General features: G+C 39.2%; 1 protein-coding gene across 2 annotated transcripts in view; it reads left to right on the top strand.

Moving 5' to 3' along the window:
- The window catches only part of Ranbp3l (RAN binding protein 3 like), a 44901-nt gene that overhangs the window by 20448 nt on the left and 13031 nt on the right, over positions 1–11422 (top strand). The window contains exons 3-10 of one of the 2 annotated variants that reach the window (XM_013349769.2): positions 33–91; positions 872–911; positions 1338–1415; positions 1901–1975; positions 4619–4690; positions 5510–5649; positions 9314–9411; positions 10783–10867. In XM_013349769.2, coding sequence (XP_013205223.1) covers positions 33–91; positions 872–911; positions 1338–1415; positions 1901–1975; positions 4619–4690; positions 5510–5649; positions 9314–9411; positions 10783–10867 — 647 coding nt within the window. The remainder of the gene's footprint in view (positions 1–32; positions 92–871; positions 912–1337; positions 1416–1900; positions 1976–4618; positions 4691–5509; positions 5650–9313; positions 9412–10782; positions 10868–11422) is intronic. The other variant, XM_013349770.2, reaches the window with a different exon arrangement.

Here is an 11422-nt window from a genome sequence, read left to right on the forward strand (position 1 = left end):
TTTGAATTCTTGAACACTCCTTTCTTTTGCAGAAAAATATGTCATTGCTCAACCAACATTTGTTTTTGAGAAAGGAGAATACACTTTCAAGGTAAGATCAAACCATTCTGGTTTCGATAAGTCATACTTTAAGGAGGTAGTTGATATGGTAGCTGCATGATTTTATTTTGACCTTCTCCACTACCTGAATGCTCTTGGAGTTGAGACTCAGAGACATCAGTTTGGTTGAAATCTCTAAGTTGTAGTAAAGTGGTTTGCCTAAAATAATATGCTTATTTGAAATGGCTTTAAAAACGGTGATTTTCAAAAAAAAAAAAAAAAGAAAAGAAACAGAAAAAGATTAGGAAAGTTAAATAGCTCCTTAGGTCCTTGCTACTGAAAGATCCTAAAACTGGGTATAAAAACTCCAGCATGCAATATTAGTTTGAAAGGGCTTATAGAGTCTATCTGATGTGGAAACATCATCCTAGAACCGTAGGAGTTGGAGGATTAGCTGTCCCCACCCATTACCTTATTGTGGTTGTGAGAATTCATTCTTACATGCAGTTGTTAATGAACTGATCACAAAATAAGCTACCTTTACTCCTTTGTTCAAAAAGCAGATTCTTACTCCAGATCAACCACTTTAGAATCATGAGAGCAGGTGCCTCAAAAACCTACATTTTAAATGAGTGTTCAGAAAAGATTCGACAACCACTGAAATCTATAACCACTGGGTTATACTCTGTTGCCATGTTCTTGGTGAAACTGTAGCGTGTCACTTTGTCCCCATGAGCTGAAGAGCCCTGGCTCCTGAAATTCTCTTATACAGAGGCAGGGTGGGGAATTAATGCAATAACAGCAAATTTGCAGCTTTTTTGTGTCTTTCCAGAGACCTGCAGAAGACAGCCTGGATGAAATGGCAGAACATGGTAACGAATTACGTCCTGTGTTGTGAAACCCCAAACCCCAATATTCATACAAAGAAAATAAGTAAAGCACGAGCATTTGCGGCTTGTGACACCGACTCTATAAGACGTAATGGTTTTACTTAATTTTAGGCATGCAAATGGATTGTTTGAAAGGCGACAGGCAGATACCCGAGAACAGTGACATGAGCATAGCCTCTGTGATTCTAGGCTGAACTTGAGGCTGTATATAGTTTTCTGCACAAGATTCGTTTCTAACCATGCTAATATGGTGTCTGTAGGTTTATAATCATCTAAGACCCCTCGTATTTAATGTTGGGCTCCACGAGTCAGAGCGTTGTGAAATGATGACCTACCCAGACAAAGTGGTTGATTCTACTCTCGTGCTGTGTGTTACTCTAAATACAATTCTTGTTGAATTTCTTTCAGAATTCAGTGGTTTCTCAAGAAAACGCATAAGGTCTTCATCTGTCACACTTTATAGTACAGATTCCGAGTCTCCGGGAGGTAGGTATAGTTTGACTATTATTCTGCATGTGAAATTACTAAAAAACAAATTTTCCAACTGGACATTTAAAAGCAAGCACCTACAAAATAAGAACATGCCAGTGCTTTGAGAAGAACTTCATCATACACTGTATTCTGAGCCAGTTGAGAACAGTTTGCCCATGCACACATTAACATACCTGAGGCTGCTGTGCCTAACGGGCTTTACTGTCTTTGGACTGTGTAAAGGAGCAATTTATGTACATATATCTCCACTCAGTATGAGTTCAAAGAATGTCTAATACATTCAAGAAATAGTTACTGAGTCCAGTGAAAATAAAGTTAATTTATGATCATCAGAGGTAGTCTTTGTTTCGATTGATAAAAATATAAAAAATAATTTTTTTTTGAATTGGAGATCTAAATCTTTCTCCAAAGAACAGAATCCCCATCAAACTAGACAGAAGATACACTTCTTAATGGCCTGCATTTGAATCTTCTTTCAGTGGCAGCTTTGTCTCAGACATGCCTGAGGTCCTCATCATTCACTGATGCCCCAACTTTCCCCCCCTCTGGACCAGGTAATGACAGGCTCCTAGAGCCTCACTCCTGACACTCTGATGTCTCAAAAATCATTCTTATCAATGATGAGTTTTCTTTTTCAGACATCATAAGTTGCTAATAGTCGGACTGGAGAAATGGTTCAGTGGTTAAGCACACACTGGCTGTTCTTCCAGAGGTCCTGAGTTCAAGTCCCAGCAACACAACCATTTGTAATGAGATATGGTGCCCTCTTTTGGCCTGCAGGCATACATGCAGACAGAACACTGTATATAATAAATAAGTCTTTCAGAAAAAACTTAGAACCTAGCCAGTTTCATAAAGGAAAAAAAAAGATGCTAATAGTGTGACCAACAAATCAGAGAGAAGTCACAGGAACAGATGCAAGAGGGCTGTCTGAAGATTATTGACCTCACATATCCAGACAGAGAAGTCACAGCCACAGACACAAGAGGGCTGTCTGAAGATTATTGACCTCACAGATCCAGACAGAGAAGTCACAGTCACAGACACAAGAGGGCTGTCTGAAGATTATTGACCTCACAGATCCAGACAGTGAAATGTGTCATTCATTTTTTTGGCAAAAAGTTTGAGCTTGGACTGTTTTAGGACTTCATATATGAAATAAACAGATGCCTATATTTAAAGACAAATTCTGTTATACACTGCATGCTGAGTCAGTTGGGAATTTTGTAGATGGAAGTTTCTGTCCCATCTGGTCCCAAAGAAACACACAGAGGCTTATATTAATTACAAATGGTTTAGTCAATTAACTCATGCTTATTATTAACTAGCTCTTACAACTTAAATTAACCCATAATTTTTATCTCTGTTTAACCACATGGCTTGGTATCTTTTCTCAGTAAGGCATTCTCATCTTGCTTCCTCTGCATCTGGCTGAAGACTGTGTCTCTGTCTTTCCTCTTTCCAGAATTCTCTTAGTCTGGTCGCCCTGCCTATACTTCCTCCATGGCTACTGGAAAATCTGCATTTTATTAAACCAATATGAGTGACACATCTTTACAGTGTACAAGAGTATTATTCCAAGGCAAATTAATTTTTTTTAAAAAAAAGAGTCTTACTTCAAGAATTCTCTTCATAGTAGGGCTTACGCCCTTTGTGCCGTGAGCAGTACTTTTATGCAAGGAAGAAATACAAGGTGAAAACAGTTTGCTTTGTCTTTTTGATTGATTGTCCTCTATCCAAGAACTGCAGAGTCCTCAAACCAATCAATGGACATTAGTAACAGTAATTATAATCATGACTGAGCAACAGTGTATCAGACACTTTTCAGTCACAGGAGCAACAACAGACTCTCTGGATCCACATGGCAAATTGTGTAAAGAAATGGAGAGGAAGCTAATCCCAGTAATCCCAGCTAATCCCAGCTAATCTGCTTCACTTGTTTTTGCATAAAGCCAAGGGATAGCTTTACTTTATCTATATAACTACTTCATTTTTAAAAATCAGATATATAAAGGATGAACAAATCAGAGTACCCTAATCGGTAGTAAGCAGCATTTCTACTTTATGAATCATAAATGGTGCTGGAAATGATAAAAAATAGTACAATTTATGTGATCCACTTGTTCTGTTTCAAGAAATAAAGATGCTAAAGACTACCAAATTTAGCTTAGGTCAGAGCAGCAATTTGATTCCAGCCTTTATGAGATGATGCTCTGAAGAACACCTCAAAGAAATGCTTCTTATTCCCTTGTCATCTCCATTAGTCAGATGCCAGCCCCTGCAGAATCAAGGCAGTACCTCCCTCTGAGAAGCACAGACATCCCATGTTTGCAGCCGTGACCAATCCTACCCAGCAACACACCCTAAGGAGACAATCTGGCATTATTGTTGTCATTTCTGTTTGGTTTCTGTTACTGTGGATAAACACTGAGAAAAGCCAGCTTAGGAGAGGCAAAGGTTTATTTCACCTGACAGCTTATAATCTGTCATAAAGGGAAGTCAGGACGGGAATGCAAGCAGAACCTGGAGGCAGGAACTCAAGCAGAGACCATGGAGGAAGGCCGCTTCCTGGCTTACTCTCTTTGGCATGCTCAGCTTGCTTCTTCAACTTGCCCAGAGGTGGCACTGCCCATAGTGTGCTGAACCCGCCCACATTAGTCATTTGTCAAGAAAATGTCCCCACAGACTTACTAAAGGCCTATCTTTCTGTACATATTTCTTTTCAATTGATATTCACTCTTCCAAAGTGCCTCTAGCTTTTGTTGTGTTGACAAAAAACAAAACAAACCTAATCGACATAGCTGCCATCCTCATCTCTCTCCTAAGTACCCCTAAAAGTGGATGTAAAGATTGTGCTGATAGTGTTAGAGCATCCTATGAGAGCTATACCCAGGCACACAGGATTCATTATCACTTCAGCATTTGCAATTTGCAACATTTCTCACAGCACTAATCTATTTAATGATTACAAAAAAGATTACCTCTTCTTTAAAAGTCTAATTTTAGGGTTTTGAGAAAGGAGCAGAAGTAGGTAGCAAAATTTACCTGGCAATCACAATTTTTAACAGGACCAGCCCTCTTTAGCAGTATTACTACCAACAGCGACATCTACTGGTGATCTCAGAACAGAACTTTTCTACAAAAAATGTAAAATAGTTCACAGACTTTAAAGGTTTTTAAATTCTTTTTTCTTATAGTGAAGAAAAACAATGTTTTTATGACATCAAGTCTGGTGCAAAGGAATATTGACATGAGCAGCATAGAGCAAGGTATGGCTCTTCAGTTTCAAAACCCCCAAAATTCTCTCTCTCACCTTTTATCTGTCTGTTTATTTGTTCTTTTAATAAATTAATATTTGTTATTAAATTAATTTTATTAATATTAAATTTTAATGTATTTGAGAAACAAGGGAAATTGTGTTAGAGTTTAGAAAAAAAACATTGGGCAGGCAAGCTATAGAACCCCACTAGATGCCTGATGAATAGAGAGGATAAAAAAACCATTGAGGTTGACACAGAGGTCAGACATGTTGTGGACAAGCAACCACATGGCAAGGAGGGAAGCTTTAACAAAGGAGTGAAGAAGCTCAGAATATCGGCATAAGCCCCAAGTGTCAAGGGAGGAATGCTTAGAAAAAGATGGAAAGAGATGATTAAAAAAGTAAGCTTTTCTAAATTATTTAGAACAGTAGGTAGACTCGGGACCCTATCGGCTGCAGTCCATAAGCTTCGTTTATTTTGCATATTTTAATCTCTCTCTCTCTCTGTCTGTCTGTGTGTGTGTGTGTGTGTGAATGTGTGTGAGTGTGTGTGTGTGTGTGTGTGTGGTATGTTGGGTGTATGTAGGTAGGACAGAGTGACAAAACATGGAGGTAAAAATACTTGAATAGACAAGCCATGTAATCAAAAGAAACTTATTTGGCAAAAGCTAGTTAAGAACTGAGTGGCGGGCAATTCGTGGGCTGCACTGACTTTGACTAGTCTCTAAAAACTTAATTGTGATATTTTTTAAAAAGCATCATGTTAAAAAATAGGGACAAAGGAGCATTTTATCAAAATGTATTGATCTTTTCTTTCTGCTCTTTCAAGGTTCTGTGAGGCCTTCGGAGCATGTTCTAAGACCTGCTATTCTGCAGCCACCTCAAGCTCAAAGCTGCAAAAACATAAGCAAAACATTTGGGCATGGTGAATTGAAATCCTGCAAAATTAAGGAAAATATCAAGCACAAGGTAAGGAGTTCCCTTTGGAAAGAGAGACACTGAAACACTCTTGGTGATCTTATTAAATTGGAGAGTGTTCCCTGAACCAGATTTTGTGGGTGCTGTCACTCCCAAGTGGAAACTCCAGAATGCTGACAGTATAAAATTCAGGGAAGCAATGATACAGGCAGGGGCCAGAACCTGTGCTCAAATAAGTAGGGGATTTTGCAACCTTAGTTGTCCAAGGTCATAGTGAGGCTTTGCCAGTTTAGGTCACACCAGACATCTTCACAGATAACAGCAGCCAAGATTGCATACACAGAATAACAGTGCGTGGAGCAGGGGAGCTTGGCAGCCTCCAGGGACAGATAAGAATTCTTTCTTCTAAACACTGAAGGGTCTAAATCCCTCACTGTAAAGCTCTGCTAAAGGCATACTCTTTTGTTTGGGCATGCAGACGTGGGGTTCTGGAATGTCCAATGCCTGCAGTTGTAGCTGTGACACTCTGGAGGAGTGAGATACAACTTAGGCAGCTGGAATTTGAGTTATTCCATCAGCCCTTTGATTTCAGACTCTTGAAGTTGTTCGACTGGTTTGGTTTGGTTTTTGATGAACACAATGACAATAATACAGGGACGAGAAATCTAACAGCCATTTTGATTAAGGGAAAACAACCAGAATGGAAGTAGTCTTGTATTGTAACTGCTGTGCTTATCCAAACCAGGCACCCAATATTCTCCTTATTGGGGAAGAGAAGAAGGTGAACTTGGTCAGCATTTTCCAAATTTTTTTTTTTTTTTTTGGTTTTTCGAGACAGGGTTTCTCTGTAGCTTTGGAGCCTGTCCTGGAACTAGCTCTCGTAGACCAGACTGGTCTCGAACTCACAGAGATCCACCTGCCTCTGCCTCCCGAGTGCTGGGATTAAAGGCGTGCGCCACCACCGCCCGGCAAGAATGAATTCACAGTTTCCCACACAGAGCTTAAGTTTCACCAAATCCTCTTCTTTATAAGATATGATTTTGAGGGACCCACTAAATTTTAATAATAAGTTAATCAATTATTAACGCATGGAAAATGATAAGTGGTTTATACGATAAAACATTCTTAATTTTAAATTGATATATTACTAAAATTTTTAATTAAATACAATCTAGTAATTACTTTTATCCATTTAAGAATGTTGGGAAGAATGGTGTTAAATCAGTCTTAAATTTTGTAAGGAAAAGTTCACTAAATTTTGGAATGGTGTGTATAGTAAGTATAGACCAAATTTTTGTTATATATTATGACATCTAAAGTGTTGTGATATTTCTTTATTGCCAGGACTTTTATAAATATCATCGTGTGTGTGTGTGTGTGTGTGTGTGTGTGTGTGTGTGTGTGTGTGCATGTATGTGCATTTGGAGGCCAGAGAACAACCTCGGGTGGCATCCCCCAGGAACCCTCCACTTTGCTTTTGACACAGGGTCTCTTATTGGCCCAGAGTTTGACAATCAGGCTTCCTGGCCAGCAATCCCGAGAGCTGCCTCTATGCCTGCCCAGCCCTGGGATTATAATGTTTGCTACTGCACCTGAATTTCTGGGGACTGAACTCAGATCCTGGTGACTGCATCTCATTACTTATCACTTTTTTTTTCATTTTCTGCCTCAATTATAAAACAGTTCGCAAATATTTCTTCATAATTTAAAGGTCTAATAAATACAGATTTCTCCCAGTTATAGAGTAACCCAACTGGGTATACCTGTTACTGAGTTTTCTCTTCCATTATGAACTCTGAAGTTCCATAGACAAATGATCTATGAAATTCTGTGGCTTAAGTTTGACTAAATTAATATAATTTGTAAATAATGGGAAAATTATCCTTAAGTGAATTTTATAGAATTATTATCTTATATTCTTTATTGACACATATCAAAACTAGATAAAATGGCATCCACACTGTTACTTTTTAGTAAGAATATTCACTGTCACAAATAATTAAAGAACTATAAACCACATTGGGTACTATTTTAATGTAGAAGTTTAATGGAAATATAAGCTTTGGCGACACTGTTTCTTACAGTCTGTAAAAGGTTTCCTTTTGTATTAATGAACCCTGAGGAGACTACTTCTTCAGCTCTCAGCATTCCTTAGTTGCCTGTTTTCTTTGTCTAGGGTTGAAGCCTCATGGGCTTGCCCCTCAGTTTCCCTGCCCTGGCCCACTTTAGCATGTCTGTTGTTCTTGGTAAGCTCATGTTTAGGCAGTCAGTCCTGAAAACATACACAAGCAAGCAACATTAGACTGACTAAGCAGGTCGTATTTATGTATTTAGGAATACACATACACACATACACACACAAACATACGAGAATGTATGTAACAACAATTAGTGAAAAAAAGAGGCGGTGAATTTGGAGAAGAGCGGAGAGGAGCATATGAGAGGATTTGGAGGGAGGAAAGGAAAGAGGTAATTATAATCTTAAAAAGTGAAAGAAATATTTAAAAATTTTCCTTTACAAGGTTGAGGCTTCTGCTCAGTGGTAGAGCACTTGTCTGGCAAGCGCACAGACCTGGGTTTGGTCATTGGCTCCTAGAAAGTAAATTCATCTGACTTAGCATACAACACAATGGGACTCATTGTGGCATCTCCATGCAGACATAGCATCTCATTTTGCCCTTCATCCCTCCTCCTCCCCAGCTGGTCCCCTTCCTTCTCCCGCTCCCTCTGCTTTCACACATTTTAAAAAGTCTACATTCTGCAGACAATGTCCGCTTACTGTGCATAAATCAAACCAGAAGACCTAAAGCTATGTCAGGTGACAAAGAGTGGGCTCTCATTTACACTGAAGGATAAACTATCTGAGTAACAAGATCATCGGCATATACTTTGACCTTGGTTAACGGCACATGATCACTTCTAGATATTTGTCAGCTTTTTAATCCCTGGTATAATAGGGAATATTAATATTTTTATTGACAAGTATAAAAAATCAAGTGGAAACAGAATCCACCTGACTTTGAAAACATGAACTACCCCTAAAACACATCTGCAAATCCCCATGGGGGAAAAGAGGTGTCCAGAAAACACAGTAAACATTGGCCCTGATGAGTTCTTTACTGCTGGACCTACTGCAGCCCTGAAATCCCTCACTCTCGCATGTATGGAATCAGTATAGACCATGCACATTACATACATGCTCAAACCAGTTTCAAATTGACACAGTTACCCACGGGAAATGAAGAGGTGAGCGGATTTCCTCTTACAGCGGGCAGGTGGCTGTGACAGCCAAGCTCTTAGGGTATTTCCAGAGACTGAACAGCCTTGGAAAGTCCCCCATTAATCCAGAAGTAATCAATAAGCCCAAATGGATAAAGTAGGGAGAAGTAACAAAAGGCCACAAGTTGGTGGGTATTATAATGAAATACGCAGTCTCTGGAATCAGAGAACTGTACCTAACTTCCATGTGGTTGTGTGACTTGGGTGAGGACTCCGAGTTCTCTCTGTCAGCTGGCTCAGCTGTCAGCTGTGGGCAGTAGAAGGACAAAGTGCACCGAGCTGTGAAGAGCATGTGAAATGAGGCACAGGAAGGGCTGGGGGCTGTGTCTGAACACTGAACCTTTTAACGTGTGGCTATAACCGGTGTCTGTCTGATGTTTCTAGACAGAGCAGTTCTAATGAACTTTCAGGTGGCTTTATTTTCTCTCCTTTTCAGATATCTGATGCAAACTCTGGTTTGCAAAGTGAAAATTTACCAAATGCCAGTTCAGTCCAGCTGTCTACTGATCTACACGTCTCAGAGGAAACCTCGGGGTAAAATTATACAGCTCGTTCCTTCTCCAAAGTGTTTGGGACTAGAAGTGTTTCAGCTTAGTTGTTTGTTTGCTTAGATTTTTTTTTAGATTTTTTTAAATATTTGAATGCAGATAATGTAATTAATATCTTCAGGATGAGATCAAAATCTAAACATAAAAGACATGTACACAGAGTTACATACACCTTGAGTATATAATCTGAATGTAATTGTATACAATATTTTTAATGATTTTGACTTTGACTCATTATAATGAGACCAGGAATACACAATATTATATCAGTGCTCAAAATGTTTCAGATTTGGGAAAATTTAGTACCTCAGATTTCCTAATTAGGGGTATTCAACCTAATGGGAAAACCAAAATGTTTGCTTTTCATTTTTGTTTGCTTTGACCATTTTAACTATTCATACGCTGTAATTTGCTGACACTGTATGAATAAATTGACAAGATTCTCATTTGAAAGCGCACATTTTATAAGAAATGTCAGCTTAGAAAGCTCTTCAAAATACCTCAGCTGCACATTATTATCACAATAATGTTGGATCGCCTTCATTATCTCATGGATTTTGGTCGGAATATTTTAAAAAGATATGACTAAACTTCAAGTACAAGTTGTCTTGCTATTAATCTTCCTTCCTTCTTTTTTTAAATATATTTTCCCCCCTTTTTGAATCAATTTTGGTGCTCTATATGATTACTTAGCATTAATTGTTGAGGTAAAAGGAAAGCAATATGCACCTGCTAAATGAAATGCTAATGTTACTTAGCAGTAGTGGTGATGAAGGAATGTTTTATCTGGGAGGACACTGGGAGTGGCTGTGGACAAACACTGGCTCCATCCAGGTGGAGTACTACCAGGTCATGGGGATGTGCTCAGGACCCTTAGCACATCTGTCTACAGACAGAGGGCTGCATGCTTGATTTTCTCATCTTGCAAAACAAGTTTAATATAAAAGTCAACTTTCTTGGAGTAGAAGAACTAAAACAATGCACACCGAGGATAATCGATAAGACCCCTGAAAATCTTGATTGCTAAAGCATCGCTGGCCACTCCAGATAAAGAATAACGGCTCGGGATTGCTGGAATGCAGCACGGTTAGGACTGGGCAGCCCTCCAGCTGGTCATGCAGCCCACATTGTGGTGGCATGAGGTCATCCACACAGGTCAATGCCAATGTCGTAACAGCATGCAATACTATTTTGAATATCACCCCTAAAAGTCTCCAGCTCAAGTTTTCCCTTCCCTTCTCATTCATTTCATATGAACAATGCTTGTGTTTGAACTGCCTGTTTATTTTGCCTGCTAAGGCTTAAAGTGGATTCCTCCACAAATTTAAAATACTAAGTGCTTATTTCTGTTTAATAGATGCCAACCAACAGAAGATAAGCGTTCTTTTCAAAGCTGCAGTTCTGACTTTGTTTTTGGAGAAAACATGGTAGAAAGAGTTTTGGTAAGATTTTGGTAAATTATCTTAGGGGACCTGTTGTTCACATTTCTCAAGGCAAATTAATTAGCGTTCAGTTCGAGAATATTTCTCAGTTCTCAGTTAAAAGTCACAATTTCTTTAAGTATAAAAGGTTTCTGGGAAGCACATCCCAGCTGTTTGAATGATAGATGTAAAGCCCATAGAGCAATGGATCTCAACCTTCCAGTGCTGCAGCCCTTTACTACAGTTCCTCATGTGCTGATCCCAACAATACAACTATTTTGTTGATGCTTCATAACTGTAACTTTGTTGCTGTTATGAACTGTAATGTAAGCCACAAGAGTGCCATTTTAGCTAAGCTGGTTTTACATGGGCGCTGCAGATTCAAACCGATTCTTGAACTTGCGCAGCAAGTGCTCATACCCACTGAGCCATCTCCTCAACCCCTCGTTTCCAGAGAATACGGTAGAGAGCCATAGAGGAAAATGCCAGTGATGTCCTCCCCTTGCCTCTGCGTGCCTGCTCCCCACGGAAGAACATACCTGCTCACTCACATGTGCCTCTCTCTCTCTCTCTCTC

This window comes from Microtus ochrogaster, chromosome 19, assembly GCF_000317375.1.
Source record: "Microtus ochrogaster isolate Prairie Vole_2 chromosome 19, MicOch1.0, whole genome shotgun sequence".
Taxonomy (NCBI): domain Eukaryota; kingdom Metazoa; phylum Chordata; class Mammalia; order Rodentia; family Cricetidae; genus Microtus; species Microtus ochrogaster.